Genomic DNA, 25,112 nt, shown 5'->3' with positions numbered 1-25,112 from the left:
CTGCTGGGCGTTTTCTGTAGACGCATTCATGAATAATTTGGAGATTGTCGAGTAGTTACAGTGCATATAAACACCTACCGCCAACCGTTATGGATACATGGTAAAATGGTGTTACATTTTGTCAGTTCTTGAAGAAATATTTTGATAGAATGTCGTAATTTGCTGTTTTCTGTGGACGACATTTCCCAAAAAGCGTTTCTGAAGGTTAGAGCATGGTTACATCATCTTAATATTATTGATTTTCAAATCAACTTTACTATGACAGAGGCGCTCACTCATACACCGCCATGTTTGCCTGAGCTGAAAACTTTGAAATTGACTTTTGTCGATAATCTGGTTTCTGTGGCTGAAACTGGGAGCGCCGTCCCTAGCGTGCATTGCACTAATTGCGTTGATTACTTGAGTGACGTCACGCCACGTGCTTCTCTCCCCACTGAAATGGTAGTTGCTTTATTTGGCAAAAAACCGGAAGTAGCGTGAGGTTAGCGTGTCCCATATTATGCTTGACTTAGTAACGGTTCCTGTTCTGCCTTGACGTTTGTACACGATCCAGTTCACAAACGCAATGTGTGTCACGCTTCTTGACCCTGATGCTGCTTGCAATTCAACAAAATCTCTTTCAAGAGCACAGCTCAAAACACTTAGCAACCTTTGAAGACACGACTGGCTAACCCAAGAGAGTTCAATATATTTCGGGCATCGTTGGTCTAAATATAACGTTTAACAAAATCAGACATTTGCTTTTAGCCTGAGGAGAAACAAACGTTCGGAGGGTTGATTGACCTTGACCTTGACGTTGATGATGTGTTTCCAAAGGAGAGACATAGCCTCGAGATTTGTAAGAAACATTTTGTAGATGTGAGATGAATTCCTAAACCGACGCGAGAGGGAATTTCATCATAGCTGGGACCGCAATGTTGATGTGAACCATGTTTGGGAAAGAAGCATGTCAACGCCATAAGCTAAATGAGACTAATAATATCTTGCCCCCTTCACCACTACCGTCAAATAACGCCGGTACCTTGGGGCAATCCACGTGGGAGAGACGCTGTGAATGAGAATTAAACTGACTGTTGCAGTTTGTATGGAGGTAACCTAAGGACACGTCCCCAGTTGGGCGGTCGTGCGCAGTAGCGGCTGTCACTGTCGCCGACGTGGGAAAATTAGCTGTCATCGCAGCTTAGCGAAATAGCCCTCGTTGGGCATATTGAGCTTAAGATTCACGGTAGTCAGCGATTGACGGCTCATGAATAACGGTACACATAGCCGTGTCTATGGGGGATACACACATTTGATCCAACGGTTCATGGAATACCTTTTTAATGCCTTAAGGCAACATAGCTTACTGTACAAGTTCCCTACTGAAGATGTGTTTATATTGAGCTGAAGGGTCAAGGTTGGATTTGTATACCGTAGGAACTACCGTAGCTGGTAACGATTTACGATAAACCTTCCCTCAGAATTCATTGATAAGGGGTTGTCGGGAAAGACTAATGAGTAGGTAATGAGTGTAACAATGTCTTGTACGGTAATGTGGGAGAGATTGAAGGGACGTGGTCATTAAAGGTAGAGATCGCATCCTCTGATGTATACCGACCAGCTGATCGTAACAGTGTGACCGAGTTTGTTTATACTTTCTGAATAAGAAAAACTGTAAAAGCACGTCACAGTAACTGAATTGTCGGATTATTGAAATACACCATACCCATCTCAAGTGCATTGAATTGATTGAAAGAAGACATTATGATAAGAATAAAAATATGATTCCAGGTAACATACCATTTGTCTTTCTTAGATTGTTGAATTTCTCTCAAGCAATATTGTAGATCTCTTTAAATCAATTTAAGACCTGGAAAACTCTTACAGTTGCTTATCAGAAGACTGATTTCATGTCTAATGGTATCCTGATATATTAATGGATGAGGGTCACGGGTGATCAGGGGGGAGGGGGGATGTGCTGTGGAGACTGCTAGAAACCTATGATCGTGGGTTCGAATCCCAGATTGGCCTTGATTATTATGTTAGGTGTGTCAGTACCATACTCGTGCTAATCAAAGTGCTACCGTCTTACGTCAGTTTGGGCTTTCCTCCCACGTCAAGCTGACAGCTGATGCATAAATTGCATACTGTTCTGGGCGGCGTTAACCTTAACGGACTCTCCTTTGAGTAATGATCAAACTACAAACCGCTGATGTTGCTGTTCCATGTTCTGTTGCAGCCGGACGTGATCAACGGATATCGGTTTTAACCTTCTACACACTTTCCAGAATTTATTATCAGGGTAGCAGGTGTTTCAGAGAGCCCCGTGTCACCATCTTGCCCCTTCCTGCCATCGGTTGTTGCTCAACGTCCCCGTCACCCAGACTGATCCCATGTCACTGTAGACAAACAAGTATATTGAGTGTCTGGCGCCTGGGGAGAAATTGTAATAACATTTAAAAGACCATTCGGATCTCCGTTACTGGATTAATGCTGAGGGCTCCATACACGGACATCGATTCTCAGACAGGTTAATTAGCCTATTTTACTGGTTCAGTTCCTGGCCCTGACAGGCTTTCCGAAGACTATGTCCACTATTGTGGGCTGTGGAGGATTATCTTTGTAGGGTAGCGGCGCGATGGTGTATAGTGACCATATTGATTTGATTGACGTATTCCAATCGATGTTACATTAGTGTCAGTTCAGTCCATTACAAATGGAATTTGATGAAATCGAAGACATTTTCCTGTCTAACTGTGCGACACTTTACTTAAGTGATCAGTATATTACAGAATGGCCCGACATCAGTGCCTTGGGGATCGCCATTTGAGCAAGATATTCTCGATATTCTTCACACTCCTGACACACAGAGTCGTCAGATTTGATAGTTTAGTGGTCAGTTTCTGGTTTGGTTAACTGGTTTTGTACACGATCCGTTTCCCTTGTTCAATTCAATAATAATCTCCTTGTTCAGTCTCTCGTTCAGTCCGTGGTTATATTCCCTGTTCCCAGGACCCCGTTCCACTAAGCGATCTCAGCGCTAAGAATGTCGTAAGTCTATGTCAAAGTGTGGGAGTTACCATCATCTTACCGCTACGATCGCTTTGTGGAACGGGGCCCTGGTTCTTTAGTTAGGTTCACAGGTTTCTAAGTCCCCATGGTTCAATCTCTGGTTCATCTTTTTTCTTCGGTTCGATCTCTGGTTTACTTCCCAGTTCAGATCCTGGTTCCGTTCACTCTTTCAGTTCATGGTATGGGCTGTTGTTCCCTGGGACAGAACCTTGCTCTTTTTCCTCTTTGAGTTCATGATATATTCCCTTCTGCCATGGTTTAGAGCCTGGTGCCGTTCTCTGGTTCAGTTCTTGATTCATGCCATGATATAATCTCTTGTTTTCTGGTTCAGATTCTTGTTTCGCTACCTTGTCCAATTCATAGCACAATCTGTTGTTCAGTCTCTGGTTCAGAATCGGAATCCTACCTCAATGACCTTGTTCGGTTTCTGGTTCAATACTTGCGTCATACTTAAAGTTAAAATATGGAACTTGTTGTTACCCTGCCTGGCCATCGGCATTCAGAACATAAAACAAGGACTGTTGGCTCGGAGTCAGTATACTATCATAGTGGATATTCATGTTTAAACTGCTGTATGGTATTTCAGTGCGTTGGTACTATAGAACCGTCCAGACTAGTACAAGCAGCCACACACACACACACACACACACACACACGCGCGCGCGCGCGCGCGCGCATGCACACACACATACACACTTATCTTAAACGCGACTTAAAGCCCATTTCACCTCACCTCGCCTCTCCTTTTTAGTTTCAATTTGTTCTGTTAGGTAACAGTGTCCATTCATTCCAGATGATTAATTCATAGATCACTGTGGGTCAACGTGATTTATTTTGCCCCACAAATACACTCAGTATCAGACTCCAAGTTGATGGAAATAACACTAACAAGATATTTTCTGCTAACTAATTAATCTTCCATTTTCCATTATAACAGTGGTGATTGTCTCACGCGAGGACTAACTGCAATCCGTCAAACGCAGTTTCCAAAGAACGCTTAATGCACTGTCGGTTCAAGCCATCACTTCGCTACTCAGATCTTCTATTAAGGAACAGGTATTTGACTTAATATGCGAGATCAATTATCTTTGACCAGAATGCGTAGCAACTTGGCAAGGAAACTTTGAAGTTCAAAAGCATTAAGCAGTGTAAATATTAATCTTAACCAGAATATGGATTCTTGACAACTGTGTGCTTTGACGTCTACTTTGTCTCAACACCTAGTATTTCTCAGATCTTTTCAAGATCGTTGAGAGTTTTTGGCACTGGTGCGAGCTCCTTCAAGTTATGGTGCTTTGGTTCAAAATGCTGATTTAAGTATTTTGGGACACTTATATTTTCCGAGGCTATGATTATTTTGTTATTCGGAAATGTTGATTATATAGATATTGCGAAAACGTAAATTTGATTTATGAATAACCAGATGAGATATAAATACACTGTAATCGGTCAGTAGTAATCGTTGAGGGTTTGTGTTCCGACCATATTGCGAAAACTTAAACTTGATTTGAGAATAACCAGATCAGATAGGAATATACGTGCACTATAAATGGTCAGAAGTAATTGGTGGTTCTGTAACGACCTTCCCAAGTCATAAACGTATACTTCTAGGTGCACTCGTGGTTAATGACATAGCCATTTGTTCATAGAGCGTTCGCTTGAGTGATTGTCATTAATTACTCATTGTGAGACTAGTTGTAAGGAAACTAGTTTACTTGTGTATAAAAAGTCAACCGTGTTCAGTACAATGCACTTGCGGCTGTTTTCTGTTGTAGGTAATGTCGTGTAGACATGGGTCAATACGTGCGGGGTTCTGAGCCACGCCTGTCCGACGCTCGCTCTCCCTCTTCTAGGACAAACCACAAATATTTCTATTGTTTATGCCTGAGCCGCTGATCAATTACCCGGATGTTGAAACATGCAGCCGGATTTACGGTGATAATGGCCATCTTGTGCTGTGAGTCCGGACACGTGAATGGTGATCAGTTCGTTGTATCGCTTAACCCCGATCGTGTCATTTTAACGGAACTTTCCTTTCGTCACGTTGTTGTTGTTTTTTGTTGTAATTGTTTTATTGTCGAGGTGGCAAGTCACATTGATTCATTTTGGTGGAATGTCGCTCATGACGTCATGGCGCTGCTAATTCAAAGAAAACCAACATGGATGACTGGAAGCTCTGAAAGACAAAATCAATTATTGTGGACGTGTTCGATCTGTAAGTGCCATATGTGTTTTGAGAAAGAAATAGCCGCACGGACTAAAATGTTACGGCCTTTAATGTCAGGAGAAGTATAAATAACATCAAGGACGAGTGGTGGGTGAAGTGACGTCTGACTACCACTTACTCCAAGATGACTCATATGCATTTTTCCCCATGCGTTTCGTCTGTCTGACTGTGATGGGGACGTGAGTGTCGTTTCGACTGTCTGACTGTGATGTGGTCGTGAGTGCCGTTTCGACTGTCTGACTGTGATGTGGACGTGAGTGTCGTTTCGACTGTCTGACTGTGATGGGAACGTGAGTGTCGTTTCGACTGTCTGACTGTGATGGGAACGTGAGTGTCGTTTCGACTGTCTGACTGTGATGGGGAGAGTGCCGTTTCGACTGTCTGACTGTGATGTGGACGTGAGTGTCGTTTCGACTGTCTGACGGTGATGTGGACGTGAGTGTCGTTTCGACTGTCTGACTGTGATGTGGAAGTGAGTGTCGTTTCGACTGTCTGACTGTGATGGGGAGAGTGCCGTTTCGACTGTCTGACTGTGATGTGGACGTGAGTGTCGTTTCGACTGTCTGACTGTGATGTGGACGTGAGTGTCGTTTCGACTGTCTGACTGTGATGTGGACGTGAGTGTCGTTTCGACTGTCTGACTGTGATGTGGACGTGAGTGTCGTTTCGACTGTCTGACTGTGATGGGGAGAGTGCCGTTTCGACTGTCTGACTGTGATGTGGACGTGAGTGTCGTTTCGACTGTCTGACTGTGATGGGGAGAGTGCCGTTTCGACTGTCTGACTGTGATGTGGACGTGAGTGTCGTTTCGACTGTCTGACTGTGATGGGGAGAGTGCCGTTTCGACTGTCTGACTGTGATGTGGACGTGAGTGTCGTTTCGACTGTCTGACTGTGATGTGGACGTGAGTGTCGTTTCCACTGTCTGACTGTGATGTGGACGTGAGTGTCGTTTCGACTGTCTGACTGTGATGGGGAGAGTGCCGTTTCGACTGTCTGACTGTGATGTGGACGTGAGTGTCGTTTCGACTGTCTGACTGTGATGTGGACGTGAGTGTCGTTTCGACTGTCTGACTGTGATGTGGACTTGAGTGTCGTTTCGACTGTCTGACTGTGATTGGGGCTTAAGTGTAGTTTCTGATTGTCTGACTGTGATTGGGGCTTAAGTGTCGTTTCGACTGTCTGACTGTGATGGGGAGAGTGCCGTTTCGACTGTCTGACTGTGATGTGGACGTGAGTGTCGTTTCGACTGTCTGACTGTGATGTGGACGTGAGTGCCGTTTCGACTGTCTGACTGTGATGTGGACGTGAGTGTCGTTTCGACTGTCTGACTGTGATGGGGAGAGTGTCGTTTCGACTGTCTGACTGTGATGTGGACGTGAGTGTCGTTTCGACTGTCTGACTGTGATGGGGAGAGTGTCGTTTCGACTGTCTGACTGTGATGTGGACGTGAGTGTCGTTTCGACTGTCTGACTGCGATGGGGCTTAAGTGTAGTTTCCGATTGTCTGACTGTGATTGGGGCTTAATTGTAGTTTCCGATTGTCTGACTGTGATTGGGGCTTAAGTGTAGTTTCCGATTGTCTGACTGTGATTGGGGTTTAAGTGTAGTTTCCGATTGTCTGACTGTGATAGGGGCTTAAGTGTAGTTTCTGATTGTCTGACTGTGATTGGGGCTTAAGTGTAGTTTCCGATTGTCTGACTGTGATTGGGGCTTAAGTGTAGTTTCCGATTGTCTGACTGTGATTGGGGCTTAAGTGTAGTTTCCGATTGTCTGACTGTGATTGGGGTTTAAGTGTAGTTTCCGATTGACTGTGATGGGGTCTTTTTTTTAGTTTCCGATTGTCTGACTGTGATTGGGGCTTACGTGTAATTTCCGATGGTCTGACTGTAATGTCGATTATGTAAATTTGAACAATAGTACAAACACTGCAACATACTCTTTTTGTGGAGAATTGAACCAACAAATGCTGATATATATTCTTTGTAGCTTTACCCTCTTATGACACACCCAATCCCCAAATCCCCACCTACAACCCCCCACAACCCCGCAACCCCATCCAAACCCAACCTTCACAACACCCATCAACATATCCCGCCCCTTTCGGCCATGCCCTTACCGTTTAGCTCATCTTCTAGTCATGCATGTTCATATTAGATTTCTGTTAGATTTCTGAGTGAGTGAGTATGGCTTTACGGCGCTTTTAGCAATATTCCAGCAATATCACGGCGGGGGACACCAGAAATTGGCTTCACACATTGTACCGATGTCAGGAATCGAACCCGGGTCTTCGGCGTGACGAGCGAAAGCTTTTACCACTAGGCTACCCGACCACCCCTGTTAGATTTATGACCTAACCGGGTAATGCGCAAACGCATCATACGCACTAGAGTTATTTAATTGATGGCAGTGGCTGTTAAGCTGAAGTGTTAATGCGCAATAGATTGTACCCTTTTCGCAAAGCCTCTATAGTATCGTATCAAAACATATGCCGTGAATAGTTCGTTTAATTTTCCATCAAAATACATGAGATAAATTTCAACATGTTTTCAAACCTAAATCGGGATCATTTAAACACATACCAACTTCTACACGGCCGGTACTTGTGAAAACACAAATGTGATTTTCGTCATTACGAGCGTTACAGATCAAAAACAACTATCAAAAACCCTTAGGACTATTTATATGACATGATTATTGTTGCAACCAATCTAATACACCGAAACGTACAATCGCGCATCAGTGTTAACCAAGACTTTATCGATTGTTAAAGCCATTAGACATGTTGTCAAACGAGGTAGTACCGCTCTCCAATACAGAATGAGTATTTGGGCATACAATCAGCATTTAAAGGAATGTAATTTCATCAAGCTCTAACAAACTCGATACAAACTAAATTGACAGTTGACGGTGGTCCTCGTGTTCCACATTATTACAGACCACGGATAATCTGAGTTTAACAATCGATTCCCGATTCTTGCCGATTGTAAATGAGCGCTGCAGTCAGGCATGTAGCTGACTCAAGGTGGCGGAATTGCCCGAGGTCTTCCGAGTGTTGTTTGCTTACAAACAAACAAAGAGGCGCACTCGTTCTACTTTGGAGACAATCTTCCAGCAATCCAAGATGGCGGCGCCTGGAAATTACTGAACCGGAGGCGGAAGTCATTGATCTTTCACTTTTTCAACGAATATTAGACTTCATTGACCAATCAAAGGAACTCACCCGAGGCATCGAAAGTGTAATGTGCAGATCGTTTTCTTATGGAAATGTGTCGCGAAATGGATTGTAGCCACCATTATACGAGGGAAGAATTATTTCTTATAAGACCTTCATTGCTTCTCCTCCCAATATTCCCTCTCTATTTACTATATGATCGGGGGTAGTTTGCGCTCAATTTTCAATTTATTTATCCTTATACATGATCATTGTTTTCGCGACATTTAAGGATACATAGCGCTAGAAGTATTTTCCCCAGCTAATCTTCTGTCTCCATGGCGTCATTTCCGGTGGTGAATAAGCAGACGGCTACCCGACAATTTCCATACAGCCAGTTGTATTACAATATGAAGATCGAAGACTACAGCGTAAAGATATGTAATAATCAAAATCTCCCCTCTATGGCATAATCTGCTACAGACACTAATAGCCAGCTTTTTTGGGCACGTTAGAACAAACTAATGTTTTCTAAAGCACGAGTACACCTATGTCTGATGTACTACCTGTGTAATAGAAATAAATAAAAAATGGGGAAAATGTTAGTTTTTCAAATACCAACAGTATTATATTGCCGGGATGATTGTAAAGCTTTTATATGTTGGGTTTCGTAGTCGTGCCAGCATGCTATACTAGTATGTTGTCTTTAATAGACATTTAGCCGTTTGATTAACATGAATACGTGACACTTTTTATGGTTAGCAACTTTTAATCTTTTATGAGATAACATTTCATTTTTTACAAATTGTTCAGAACTCTTGAAGAAAGAGATGTAACCATATCTACTGTCATTATGCCCCATGGATCAAGGAATGAGGTTTTCCCTCAAGTTTTTCGTGTGGACTGTTAAAAATGTTGAAAAGTCAAATGTTTTGGCACGATTGAACTTGGTTCTTTTCTGGGACTGCACACATTCAAGCAAATCCCATGAGGTTTTATTCCACAAGTCTCAAATACTTTCTGTGAACATAAAGAAAGTCCTTCCATTATTGTGTTAAGAATTGAATCGTTGATGCAGAGGGATTTGTTGGTATAATTGCTGGATCTCTTTGTTCGGATTTTTTTTATGGATTTAATGGAGTCAAGTAAACTGTGGAATGTACATGTAGGTTTTAGAGTCAAGCCAAAAGGTGACAGTTCTGATGTGTACTATCTGCAGCTTTCTTCCCGAGTTACAACACTGGCCTTATATATTTGGCATTATTTGACATGTCTCTTATACCAAATTCTGTGGTAAAACTATCAATGGAATGGTGCTCACATATAATGGTTGTGCTATTTTAAGCATGTAAATGAGACTATTTCATACAGGGCAGCTAGGCTTTAGAGGTCAGATGGCCGGGACAGAATGGTTTTATTCAAATTCCGTTTTCTCTTTTTCAGTTTGTGAGTGAGTTGGGTTTAACGCCGCTTTTAACAGTATTCCAGTTATATAGCGGCGTTCAGTTTGTGCATTCTACCAATGACATCACCAATAACCCACTCTGACATTCAACAGGTTCATTTTCCCTATTGGCCCATTTTTGGCATACTTTTCGACAGCATCTATAACTCGTATGTTCTCTCCTCGTTTTGACATGTAAGCAAACAGGCACACTCCATCGAAACAGGCTTTGTAGACATACACCGACATGCGTAAGACACACAACCGCTGTCGTATGCCATTTGAAGTATTATTACATAGTTATTAATTCATTGACCTTTAACACCGTCGGCTGTTTTGTTGTGGGTTTCTCTCATGTCGATGTTCAATACCTAAGCTTGCGTCGAGCGTTTCTCAATTGAGCCATGCCATCGGGAATATATCGTACTAAAATAACTATTATGATACTAAAACTGGAGGTATTGTGCATTTACATAGGAAAATTACACTGGATCTGAAGAAGTGTTATTAAGAAGACCATCTAGGTGAGGGGAAGATTGTTCGTGCAGCCTGTAGAGGAATTACTTAGGGACGCAAGCAATTTTCCATTTCAACTTGAAGGTAGTTTGGCACATACATCATATACATTTTCCTTCTGGCCGCCAAAACGAACGTCTCCTGGAGAGCCTATTATGGGAATTTGTCTATACACTATATTTCTGCAAACAGAATAATGCCAGATGTATAAATATACATTTCGGACAGTTGTTTGGACCGGCAAACAATAGATGATTAGATAGTTTTGACCAGCAACCGCCTCTACCCTGCCTTAGCATTTTCAATCTGTGTGATTACGCATTGCAATATATCTTAGAAAGCAGTTACATCTCGCGAAACAAATACTGGTATATCCTGTAACCAGTCAGGGTTTGAATTTATTTTATTTAAACAATAATTAATAGAAGGACCACCAAACATCAATTTTATCAATAAAAACGTCAAACCGACCTCACACCTTCCTATACAAGATCATTAAACATCAAACCCATCCAACACCTTCCAACAGTAGATTATTAAACATCGAACCCATCCAACACCATCCAACACTAGATTACTAAACATCAAACCCATCCAACACCACCCAACACTAGATTATTAAACATGAAACACACCCAACACCATCCAACACAAGATCACTAAACATGAAACACACCAAACACCATCCCACACAAGATCACTTAACATGAAACGCATTCAACACCATCCCACACATGATCAGTAAACATGAAACCAACCAAACACCATCCGACACACGATCACTAACTATGAAACGCACCCACCACTATCCCACACACGACCACTAAATATGAAACTCACCCAACACCATCCCACACACGATCACTAAACATCAAACGCACCCTCCACCATCCGACAAACGACCACTAAACATGAAACTCACCCAACACCATCCCACACACGACCACTAAATTTGAAACGCACCCAACACCATCCGACACACGACCCCAAAACATGAAACGCACCCACCACCATCCCACACACGACCACTAAATATGAAACGCACCCAGCACCATCCGACACACGACCACTAAACATGAAACGCACCCACCACCATCCCACACACGATCACTAACTATGAAACGCACCCAACACTATCCCACACACGACCACTGAATATGAAACGCACCCAACACCATCCCACACACGATCACTAAACATCAAACGCACCCACCACCATCCGACAAACGACCACTAAACATGAAACGCACCCAACACCATCCGACAAACGACCACTAAACATGAAACGCACCCAACACCATCCCACACACGACCACCAAATATGAAACGCACCCAACACCATCCGACACACGACCACTAAACATGAAACGCACTCAACACCATCCCACACACGACAACTAAATATGAAACCAACCCTACACCATCCGAAACAAAATCACTAAACATGAAACGCACCCACCACCATCCCACACACGACCACTAAATATGAAACGCATCCACCACCATCCCACACACGACAACTAAATATGAAACCAACCCAACACCATCCGATACACGATCACTAAACATGAAACGCACCCACCACCATCCAACACAAGATCACTAAACATGAAACGCATCCAACACCATCCCACAAAAAAACACTAAACATTTAACCAACCCGACACCTTCCCAACCACGATCACTAAACATGAAACGCACCCTCCACCATTCGACACACGATCACTAACTATGAAACGCACCCAACACCATCCGACAAACGACCACTAAACATGAAACTCACCCAACACCATCCCACACACGACCACTAAACATGAAACGCACCCACCACCATCCCACACACGACCACTAAATATTAAACCAACCCAACACCATCCGATACACGATCACTAAACATGAAACGCACCCACCACCATCCGACACTAGATCACTAAACATGAAACGCACCCACCACCATCCCACACAAAATCAATAAACATGAAACGCACCCAACACCTTCCCACACACGATCTCTAAACATGAAACGCACCCAACACCATCCGACACACGATCACTGAACATGAAACGCACCCAACACCATCCGACACTCGACCACTAAATATGAAACGCACCCAACACCACACCACCAAGATCACTAAACATCAAACCTACCCACACCACTCCACCCAAGATTATATACCATACACCTACCCACTCATCGCCTTTCCATTCATCGCCCTCCAAACCAAGATCGCCAAACATCAACCAACCCAACACCGTTTTTTCAACCCCGCCCCACCCAAAATCACCAAACACCACACAACCCAACACCATTCAATCCAACACCACCACCAACAACCGGGCCTGTCAATCACAAAACGCTGTTCACGCCATTATACGTCCCCCTGACCCATACTTTGAGTTCAGAGCCCCGCAGTGACTTCATCAGACGTTGGTCTTAATTCTCTCCAGGTTTAAGCTTCATTATAAATACAGTAGCAGGACAGTAGGAAAGATCCTTACAGGAGGTGTCATGTCGTGTTCCTGAAGGGAGAGGACTCGCAGGGCGCCATCATGGCGTGGCCAAAAACACATTGGTGTATTTAAATGAAACCCTTTATGTTATCGGTGGCTAATTACCTCGGCTTAGGAGTCTGTGAAGATCACCAGAGTGATAGCATGTAACATTCATGCCCTCAACACTGCCATATACACAACCTCCGAGATTTCGCGTGAAATCTCAATAGGGGTCGTCTCAAGGTCCAGTTAAATTTTTAATGTTGCAGTACGATGGATTGTCTTTGGATTTTAGATGAGATGAAGAATATTATAGATTGTTCCTGTGAAAGGCTTTTGTACACCATATAGATCTGTCGTCGTGTAAATAAAACATTATTAAACATAATTCGTATACATATTCTAAAATATGTTCTCAAAGAACCAGGACATTTGAGAAACTAAGGTAACATTTATTATTTCTTTTTACCAAGATTTCAAAGAGTGTCATATTGCTCAGAAGTTGTTTGATCAAGTTTCTAACATTCAAGGCTTCGGTAAAAGTTTCTAAACGTTTTATGGTAGATACCTGCAGGCCATTTAAAAATTTGACGCATCGGCGACAAAAGATATGTCCGATGCGGTTCCATGTTTTGAATGATGCCATTATGGACCATGTTTTTTTTCAGGCTGACAATTGACATGCCATAACATGTATTTGTAACGGGTGCCGCCAGTGAGTCGGGATAACTGGTAGCATCACTATTTGATGGTGATTCATAAACACATGCTGATGATGAAGTCGGAACTCTTACACTCGATTCTGCTTTCGGCAGAGATTTCTCATGAATATGGAAAGGGTTTGGTCGCTTTTAGGGGCCTATCTAAAATGAACAAAGTATTGTCAGAGGAATCAACAAATTACCAGTACATCACAGTCAAGACTTTGAAAAACAAAGACGAATATTGCTTGAGACGAAACCATTACTGTTTGCCAATCATTTTTTAATTAACTTCATGTGAACATTCATTTTTAGCGAGTGAGTGCAAAAAGTCAAATTGAACTTCAAAGCAACATTCAATAACATATGAGATATTTTCTTACCATAACCATTACGAGGTGTAATCATCGTCCTTGAACTAAACTAAAAAACACTATTGGCATAGCACAATTCTCACAAAATGCAATCATCTCCGGGCCCAAGATTCAAGGCGACTAAACGCGGAGGCTACACCATGACTCACGATGTTATTGCTTTTATTCTCGTAAACCATCGTGAATCTTTCTGAGGTGAGAGCTGATAATTACGGAATACCCATTTGAAGACAAATACTTGTTGACATATACGAGTATGTTTGTGAAAACCACTCATCATTGGCTTTTCACGGCAGTACAGACATGGCCAGGCCTAGGATCAATGAGGTAATTTGGGTGTCTTCTAGCACTGTGATATTTTTCACTATTGGCAATGACGCAACTTAAGTGTACAAACTCCTAAGAGAGAGAAGATGATATTATAAATACATCTAGACATCTTCAATCGGAAAAGGCCAAGGTTGTAATAGGCCGAATGTCAGGAGCAGTTCCAATTGTGTGTCTACCAACGTTTTGATTTGCAGCTACTTTCTACGCAGTTGTCCTCGCGTAATCCATCTTTTTTTTATTCTGTCTGTGACCTTACATGCACATCAAATATAACCTGTCCGTGTTCGAATGGTAGCTACATGTGAACAGTATAACAAAAGCAGCAATTTCAACTTGATGCCAGGCAAGAGATTTGATCACAAGTCAATGCTTAGAGCATACGCTCAACATTCAAGTAGCTCCTGTTCAATTCGTCTACATGGATACAATATTTCTGAAGCCAGCGCTTCATGTCTTCTCAATGACAAATATCTGAAGTGTTTCTTAAAGCGATGTGAAACCTGATTCACTCTATTTGAAATCATTGAAGAAGGTTTAGTACTCGCACACAAAGTTAAGTTTATATTCTTTATGTGCACAGAAAGTATTTGAGACAAGTGGAATTAATACGATGTGGATTCTCTCAAAGGATGTGTTTAACATTTTGAAAGTTCAATTCTATCAATACATTTGATTTTTCCAACTTTGTACACCACTACCCCTCATGACAAACTTAAGAAAATACTTCATCTCTTGATCCATATGGACAAATTATCAAAACTGGAAGCAAATGCCATCTAAATTTTACTGAGAAAACAATATGTGAAATGCTTGACTTCCATGTTAACATCCATGTAAAATTTAGGGCTTAGACAAAAAGGCAAACAGCAGGTATCCCCATGGGCTCCAAATGGTGCTGCCCTTTTTGCTGATCATTTTCTTTGTGCATATGAATAGGAATTTCCGAGTGCATTGGCAACGTCAAAACAAGGTAATTTGACCAAGTCGTTAACTTAAACTTCAGGTATATCGATGATCTGATATCGTTCACTAACCATCAGATAGCCAATTCCCTTCCATTGATTTATCCACCTGAACTAGAAATAAATGAGACGAAATCGGACGCCTCAACCGTGTTATAGTTAGATCTATGCAAAAGGGTTCAGAGTAACAAAACACTCTCCACAAGACTGCATCACAATAGGGATGACTTCATTTCACAACATTTGAGGTACCATCAAGCATGCTCTTTCTACAAGACTTCAAAGAGCGTCATACTACTCTTGTTTACAAGTTTGATCTAGTCTACAATATTCAAGGACGCGGTAAAACTTTCCAAAAGTTTCACTATAGACATGTGGATGACATTTCCAAACTTGACGCATCAGTGGCAAAAAATATGTCGGATGCAATTCGCTATTTTAACTTGTACCATATGTTCGGTGGCTTTTTTCAGGTGAATAATTGACTTACCTTTGCATGTGTTTGTTGGGAAGGATACCCTCACCTTTTTGCGAACACCTGATCATGACACGTGTTCGGAATCGTACACTATTTTAAGTTAACAGATATTTCTTGTGGTTGTGGAAAGGGTATTGTCGCTTTTATTTACCTTTACAATTCTACGATTCTACAATGATCTACGAAACATAAAAAGTGACCACTGAACTAGAACTTTGATCTACGAGATTAACTAGGTCAACGATCTATGAGATTTACAAGAACAGCGAATACTGAACTAGGTCATTTATGTACAAGACTAACAAACCAATGAATAGTGAACGAGGTCAATCATCCACGAGGCTCACAAGAACAATGAATACCGAACTAGAATTTAGATCTATTAGATAAACAAACCAATGAATACTGACCTAGGCCCACTACCAACGAGATTTACAAGAACAATGAACACTGGGTCAGGGAATCTATCCACAAGGCGTTCATAACTTAGAAACCGGCTCCTGACCTACACACTAGATCCGGGAATACCATGATCTACGAGGTGAGCAAGACAGATGAACTTGTTCTATTGTCTGTTACGTAGGCAAGAATGAAGATGTATTTAGTAGAACAGATATTGTAAGGGAGATGTTCAAATAAATCTATATAAACATATATAAATAAACACTACAGCTTCCGTGGCCTGATAAATCTGGACCTTTGATCTCTATCTCGAGCTATTCTTCTTGCAGCCTAGGAGTCGACATCCATCTTAGTTTCCTGTATTAAAACACTTGTATATCTTTTTTTCCGTTTCCTCATCATCAAAAAAGGCAAAACAGTGAAACACAACGCATTTGTCATTTTTTATGAAATGCTTTTTTCAGAGCCGCGTAAAAGGAATCCGTCGACTTCAAGCTGAATGTGTGGTAATTGTGGTTGATAATGTATACGCTGAAGTTTTTAGAAGTCTTTCAAATCAAATCCATTTCGCCCCGAGAAGGGAATGTTGGTTATTATCTGTCTTTCCGTAGGGAACCAAAGCTAAGTGTGAGGGAGTCGTTTTTGGAATGGTGCAGAAACGAACTGAAAGTGTTGACCAATCAGATGATCATGAAGTAGTCTATTTCCAGGCTTTCAAGTACAATAATTTGAGTTATTTATCTTTCGATCCGGATGCCCTACATATCATGGACATTGTGTGTTACGATATATGTACACAGTTCAATCCTCTGCACAACCTCGGATAATTCCGCCTACTCGAACTGAAGGAGACAATGTTGTGTGACGCAACACGTTTGCTGTCGCAACCGAAGAGAGCTAAAAACATCTAAAAGAAGGCCACAGTTGTGAACACTAACAGCTACGAGAAAAGAAAATACAGTTTGAGAAAGCAAAAAACATTCTCAACCATTTTTTATCAGCACCATTGTCCTGGCAACATGGCATTTACTTTCGAAAACATGGTACTTTCAACGAATGGGCTCTGCATGTCAGGATATCGTTATTGAACGCCCACCCACATCACAGCTATGCGCGAAGTTAGGAATACATGAGTGTACATGAAGTGTACATATGATATTGGGGACAACAGAGAGTCATATCTTGTTGAAGGTCCCACCACAGGACAGCAGAATGGCATATCTTGGTGAAGGTCTCACCACAGGATAGCAGAATGACATATCTTGTTGAAGGTCTCACCACAGGATAGCAGAATGACATATCTTGTTGAAGGTCTCACCACAGGATAGCAGAATGACATATCTTGTTGAAGGTCTCACTATAGGAGAGTAGAGTGTCATATCTTGTTAAACGTCTCACTTAGGATAGTAGATTGTCATATCTTGTTGAAGATCTCCTTAGGATAGGAGAGTGTCATATCTTGTTGAAGGTATCACTATAGGATAGCAGAGTGTCATATTTTGTTGAAGGTATCACTATGGGATAGCAGAGTGCCATATCTTGTTGAAGGTATCACTATTGGAAAGCAGAGTGCCATATCTTGTTGAAGGTATCACTATTGGAAAGCAGAGTGCCATATCTTGTTGAAGGTATCACTATAGGATAGCAGAGTGTCATATCTTATTGAAGATCTCATAAAAGGATAGCAGCGAGTCATATCTTTGTTAAATGTCTCACTGTAGGATATCGAGGCATTTACAATAGTAAATCCCGTTTTTATCTCCCCAAGGAGTGTACAAGAATGCATAAAATATATTCTGTTTATGCGGCACGAGGAATGCACTTGAAGTCTAAAGGCAGAATACATATAGCAGAATCTACAATTGCATATTCCGTTTTATTCCTCGTGGAATGCTTCGGAATGTGGTATGATATATTTTGCGTTATGACCTCTGATGGATGTAAAGGAATGCTTTAAAAGTACACACTGTATGAAGTAAGTCTATGTCACCTGATGTAAGAAATGTTGACGGGTTCACCTTAAGTCGTTCTACATTCCTGGCAGGGGGTTCCACTTCCTGTGGCTGGAAGTGAAGAGGGGGAATCACATGTCTTGGACAACTTTCCCCCTTATCGATCTCAATCTCGTCCCCATCGTCGGTACCGTCACCCCGACTCGTGACGTCCCTGTCCCCGAAGTCTCCTGTGTGTCAACTTCCATCCAGCCTTGGTCCAGCTATGCGCCATTTTGACACGAGACGCAATTTACACAGGCGCATGTGTTCTATGCGGCACTGTTACTGTCAATGATAATGCTTGCGGCCAAAAATGGCTTTTTTATCTTCGATTTTCTTTCCGTAGTGTACATGTGGGTTTGCAATTCACAGATAAACTAGATTTGGTCGATGGATCGCCTGAGACCAAATTTCTTCACCTTGGTAAGCTTTTGTAACGTGTTTGAAAGCAACTTGAGCTTTAAGATTTGCTTGGGGACCTTCGTAACGTTGAATTTATGTTTTGTTCTCGGCATCTGTTTAGAAGTATATTTTCAGTCTAGTGGCTAATTGTCACAGCAAAGTGACATTATTCTATATCTTGAAGTAGTCGACGAAAGCGGTGAAATATGTTGGAGACTTCAGCCAATCTGTTTGCTTTTCAACCTCCTTTGCTTCGTTCTTTGTTCAGGTGAGGTGAGGTGAAAAGGGGTTTAACGTCAGATTCAAAATTAGTGAACTTATGTTGCGACGTGTCTGGTTCAGGACAACTCTGTAATAAACGTTAATTCATGATTTCTCCGGCTGTTTTCAAATCCACGCGAAGGTGGACGTGATTCGTGATACAAGAACATAGATCATGTCACGGCATCAACAATATCAGGATGCTGCTGTAACAGAACGTTTCGAGTCCTATTTATACCGTATAAAACCGTTATAACGCTGCGAAATAATGAAGATTAAGTGTTGCTGTGTCAGTTTTGAGCCCTATTTAAACCGTATTTAACGGTTACAATGCTGTGAAAGATAAACGCATCTTTTTCACGTTAAAGGAGTTCTTTCATATTAAGATGGGTGAGGAAACGAGTGCAATATCCTTGATGTGCTACCTAGTGGCAACTTCTGAAATTTGGTGTGGTTCACGGTTACACTCAGTTGCTTTAAGAGCCCTATCAGTTTCCATGACCGATACCATTGTAGCGTGTACGGTGAACACGCGACATGGGAAGAGATAAGCGTGCATTACATATCTCACTGTCAGGCCAAAGACTGCAGCCGCATGATGACAGGGTACCAGAAGTTATTAATCTGTGGTATTGTGCGTTACGACATATTACTGCTAGGTAATTGGCGTTGGCGGTGTCTGGAGGGATAAGGTATCAGCCGCCTCTGGCATGTGAGTCTTGACCCATATCTCGGTGAGTGTTTGGTATATGCAGACCGATATGTGTTAGTCTTGGTTGGCGTCTTGGTGAGAGGTGGCGTCTCGGTGAGTGTTTGATATATGCAGACGGATATATGTGAGTCTTGGTGAGGGCTTGGTATATGCAGACCGATATATGTGAGTCTTGGTTGGCGTCTTGGTGAGGGGTGGCGTCTCGGTGAGTGTTTGGTATATGCAGACGGATATATGTGAGTCGTGGTTGGCGTCTTGGTGAGGGGTGGCGTCACGGTGAGTGTTTGGTATATGCAAACGGATATATGTGAGTCTTGGTGAGTGTTTGGTATATGCAGACGGATAAATGTGAGTCTTGGTTGGAGTCTTGGTATATGCAGACCGATATATGTGAGTCTTGGTGAGGGCTTGGTATATGCAAACCGATATATGTGAGTCTTGGTTGGAGTCTTGGTGAGGGATGGCGTCTCGATGAGTGTTTGGTATATGCAGACCGATATATGTGAGTCTTGGTTGGACTCTCGGTGAGTGTTTGGTTTATGCAGTTCAATATATGTGAGTCTTGGTTAGCGTCTTGGTGAGTGTAAGGAATCTGAGACTAGATATATAATGCGTGGGAGAGGGTCGACATCTTGATAACGGTATAGGTAACTGGATACCAATACAATTTGATTTTAAAGACACTTAACTGCCACGCCTTACTATTGCTGTGTGACATTCCTAGCTAATTGTGTATGTCCACCTGTATCCTGGCAAATCAGTCAATTCCATGGACTTAATAGCGGATCGATATTGATCTGGAACTAAATACTTGTAGGTGATATAAATAAGCACGGTCGATGTAGATATTGTGCGTACACCGTGCACGTTTGAGTTTAACCCTTTCCTAGCTGAAGACAAGACTGCTGAAGGAACAATCGTATGATAAAATATCGCACTCCGGCTTCACATGATTTTGCGTTGTATCTCCTGCTCTTCTGGTACCCGTTATACAAATAAACGATGCCCTTAAATTATACCATGAAGTATACAGAACTCGAACTTCCATTTTCAAATGGCCTCAGTGAAAAGATATGCGAAGAATGGTGTACGTCGACTTGGGATGTCCTCTTTATGCAGACATTAGGACTTAATTGTTCAGGTGCATTTTGGAAAAAAAAATAGTATTGATCGGTGTCATTCTAAATTGTGTAATCGAGTATCAAGAGAATACAAAACAATTCGTTATAAGAAACATTCAAACATGATGGGATGACACAAAGGTTGGAAAAGGCACTTAATGTATGACCGTATTAATAATTCATGAAGACTGTGATAAGGTGTAATGAATGTGATGCCTGCCTCATTTTGTAACTAACAAACCATCAGTTGTTCTCTAATTGTTTACGTAGCTATTGTATACATGTCTATATATTATTAGTCACGTCAGACCTGTTGATGTGACTTAATGCATGTCTTCACGATTAAAGTATTTTTTTATTGAAACCCGAAAATTGGTTTACCATATTGCAATGATCCTATTTGCACGCGCAAATTGTGTTGTCTTGTACGTTTGGCCATTCTGTGCACGATGACACCAGTACCAAAGATGCAAGTATTTTTATTGTACATTTACACAAGTAGTATCTCAATGGAATCCCAAATAGAATACATTGTCCATGGTTTGGCATCTAAGATTGAACAGGTATTATTGAACCTGGGTGGCATTGTGGTGAACTCGTTGGCTCGACCTTGGTTTCATTATGGGTAAAGTCCATTCATGGTTTTCCCCTCCGTGCTATGATTGGATATAATTGCTAAATGCTACTAAAACCCACACTCATAGACACTATATAACACGCCATGTGCGTACTGACTTACGGTATGTGATTATCATATTCTTGTATAGCTATAACACATAACGAGATTCCCGACTTCGCGTGTAAAACATGCCATTGTTTTATTCAAGTCACTTGACTTATCACCTTCTAATATGACAGCTTTTTTAACGTTATTCTGGATGATGTACTCTGGTTCGTGTTTAGCTCACACCAAAGACCACCAATTACTCAAGCTAAATTACACATTAGCTCACAAACCGGTGGATCTCTTGGCAAAGGTCAACTCAGGCAAGCAAGAAGGTCAATCGCGTGCCATTTTTTAGGCGATATATTTCTTGTCTTCGAAACTCTAAGCTTGAAAATGTGTTTTCGGACTTCCTCACAGATATAACTATGTGGAATATGAGTGAATGAGTGAGTAAGTTGGGTTTAACGCCGCTTTTAACAGTATTCCAGTTATATCGCGCTGTGTCAGCTTAATGTGGGAGGAAAGCCCTAAGTGATGCAGGTCTCAGACGTTTACCACTTCGGTGAAACCAACGAGCACGGGTATGGTGCTGACAAACCTACAAACATAATCGGGGCGAATCGGGATTCGAACCAAAAATCATAAGTTTCTGGCGTGCCCAAGGGACGCAACTCTGCACAGCGAATCGCGGCGCCTTAGACGACTGGGCCACCCGTGCCCCCATGTGGAATATGAGGATGGGATATTTAGGCTCGAGTAGGCATCCCCATAGGCACCTGTTGTGTTCATCGCCGTGCCGATCTCTTTCAGAATTTCTGCTCAGATTGACAAATTCAAAACTAGGAAATTTGACCAAGGAAGTTAACTTAAGCTTCAGGTTTATCGATGATCTGATATCGTTCAATAACGGTCAAATAGTCAAATTTCCTTCCACTGATTTACCAACCGGGGTCCCGTTACACAAAGCGATCTTAGCGCTAAGACGACTGTAACTCCCATACGGTAACATAAACTTACGACAGTTGTTGCACTGAGATCACTCTGTGGGATTGGGCCCCGAACTGGAAATGAAAGAGAAACCGCCTAATCTGTTTCATAGTTGGATATATGGATAAAGTTTCAACGAGTGGACAAAAACTATCCACAAGAATGTTTGACAAGAGGGATGACTTCAATTTCCCCTTTGTGTCGAGCAATATTCCGGCAGCTGCAGCCTTTGGCGTCTATATTTCACAACTTTTGATGGGCGTCATACGACAACTCTTGATCAGAAGTTGTTTGATCAGGGTTACAACATTCAAGGCCTGGGTAAAGCTTCGGAGATTTTATGGTGGACATGTGGAGGACATTTCCAAATTTGACGCATGAGTGTCACTGACAAAACTGATATCTAATGCAATTCGCAATTTGATTTACTATATGAACAATTGACTTTCCTTTGCATGTATTTGTTACGGGTGCCACCTTTTCGCAAACCTCATCATTATTTGACAGTGATTCATAAATACAAGTTTATGATATATTGAGAATCGTACAATGGACTTTATGATTATGAAAATGGCATTGTCGCATTTATTCACAAATAGGGCCCAGTCAGATCCTACTAAACTATAAGACTATGAAAGTAGTACGTGAAGATACAGTTTGTTATGACGAATCGGTTACTTCGAAAAAACTGCTGCCATTGACATAGAAAACGTGATAAATCATGTATCTCCATCAATACAAGTCCTCAATTGAACAATAGCATTAAGAATGGTTGCCTTCTTTGTCGCCCACATCTGGTGGTTTTTGCAGTACAAGCGTTAAGGGACATTTCAAGAGCAATCTATATCCATTACAACACCTGCCCCGACGGATCCCAAACACCAATCGTGGTATAGGTATGTAACGAGCAATCTGAAGTGTGTTGTATATCAACACGTATATACATCTTGAAGTGTGTTGTTTATCATCACGCGTATACATCTTGATGTGTGTTGTATATCAACACGTGTATCCCTCTTAAAGTGTGTCATATATCAACACGTGAATTCTTCTTGAAGTGCGTTGTATATCAACCAGTGTATTCATCTTGAAATGTGTTGTATATCATTACGTGTATACATCTTGGAGTGTGTTGTATATCAACACGTGTATACATCTTAAAGTGTGTCGACTATCAACACGTGAATACATCTTGAAGTGTGTTGTATATCAACCAGTGCATACATCTTGAAGTGTGTTGTATATCAACACGTGTATATATCTTGAAGTGTGTTGTATATCAACCAGTGCTAAATATTGAAGTGTTTTGTATAGCAGCACGTGTATATATCTTGAAGTGTGTCGTATATCAACACGTGAATACATCTTGAAGTGTGTCGTATATCAACACGTGTATACATCTTAAAGTGTGTCGTATATCAACACGTGAATACATCTTGAAGTGTGTTCTATATCAACACGTGTATACATCTCGATGTGTCTGTCTTGTTTGTCATTTAATGTCAAACTTTATCCATATGACGGCTGAAATGTGCTATATTTGAGCACATGAATGCATCTTGAGGTGTTCTGGATAAGATGACTACACCTGTAAAGGGGTTCTATATGGCCATATGTATACTTGAAATAACTGTGTATTGATGACCATATATACCTTGAAGTTTGTTATATGGAACCATCAGTGTCAAGTGCGCGTACTGAAGTGTACTACATGTATTCATATAGTAGCAACTGTCCATGTCTACCTACTCAACATGCATCTTTATTGAACTGTACTGCACAGTGTAACATCTGTACGTAAACATAGTATATAGCTGACATATGTGTGCATATGGAAGTGTACTACATGTATGCATATAGTAGCAACTGTCCATGTCTACTTACTCAACATGCATCTTTATTGAAGTGTACTGCACAGTGTTACATCTGTAAGTAAACATAGTATATAGCTGACATATGTGTGCATATGGAAGTGTACTACATGTATGCATATAGTAGCAACTGTCCATGTCTACTTACTCAACATGCATCTTTATTGAAGTGTACTGCACAGTGTAACATCTGTACGTATACATAGTATATATCTATCGCATGTGTGCATATGGAAGGGTACTGCATGTATATATTTTGAAATGTATTTTGCATATAGAAGTGCACTTTATGCATTGTGCATGTAGATGCACTTTGTTATGTACCAGCATAATATGTACTACAGACGGATGCGCAGTATCTACATGTATGACGTATTGATTGGTCACTGGGCAATCAGTGCACACCAGTGCTGTCGGTACGGGAATAATTAGCAATTCATTTTAATTGACAATGTTATAAACGCATACATGGTTATTCATGAACATTGCTATATTCATCTCGCGAGAATTCCCGAGAGACATGTAGATTTTGTTTCTATGCCAAAACGTTCCTTCGAAAATATTTTAGAATGGAGGCAATCTCAAAAACACTTGACACGATATGAAGCAGAAAGGGATAATACATTTTTAGACGTTGCGAAAATATTGAGTCAATCACGTTAACGACAAAATGACATTTAGAATATGGAGCCTTGATACCAGCGACTTACGAAATATATCAATTGTCGATAAAGAGATCTACCGATCAATTGAATATCCAGTGGTTTATATATCAGAGGCGATCTTCATTCGGAATGAGAAGCACAACCGACGCCACACGTGCGGTCTGGGCTCTCCCGCACCGTATTCATTTATGCCTTTATGATTTGATTGGTCAAATTCACCGCCAATAATCTACATACAAAAGCTAGCTTTGTCCACTGTCAATCAAAAACCAATTTTGGATGAAAGTCGTCCTTACCCC

General features: G+C 41.4%; 2 protein-coding genes across 3 annotated transcripts in view; one reads left to right on the top strand and one right to left on the bottom strand.

Annotated features, from left to right (window-relative positions):
• The window catches only part of LOC139451842 (uncharacterized), a 36,289-nt gene extending 26,166 nt beyond the window's left edge, over positions 1 to 10,123 (bottom strand). The window contains exons 1-2 of the mRNA XM_071233141.1: positions 9,974 to 10,123; positions 5,397 to 6,642 (exon numbers count right to left, since the gene is read on the bottom strand). Coding sequence (XP_071089242.1) covers positions 5,397 to 6,642; positions 9,974 to 10,123 — 1,396 coding nt within the window. The remainder of the gene's footprint in view (positions 1 to 5,396; positions 6,643 to 9,973) is intronic.
• Positions 1 to 25,112, top strand: part of LOC139452763 (5-hydroxytryptamine receptor 1F-like) — a 194,866-nt gene that overhangs the window by 12,839 nt on the left and 156,915 nt on the right. The window lies entirely within an intron of this gene.

This window comes from Haliotis cracherodii, unplaced genomic scaffold, assembly GCF_022045235.1.
Source record: "Haliotis cracherodii isolate W230 unplaced genomic scaffold, xgHalCrac1.p SCAF_9, whole genome shotgun sequence".
In the NCBI taxonomy this organism is placed as follows: domain Eukaryota; kingdom Metazoa; phylum Mollusca; class Gastropoda; order Lepetellida; family Haliotidae; genus Haliotis; species Haliotis cracherodii.
This window is presented reverse-complemented; position numbering and strand designations above follow the sequence as displayed.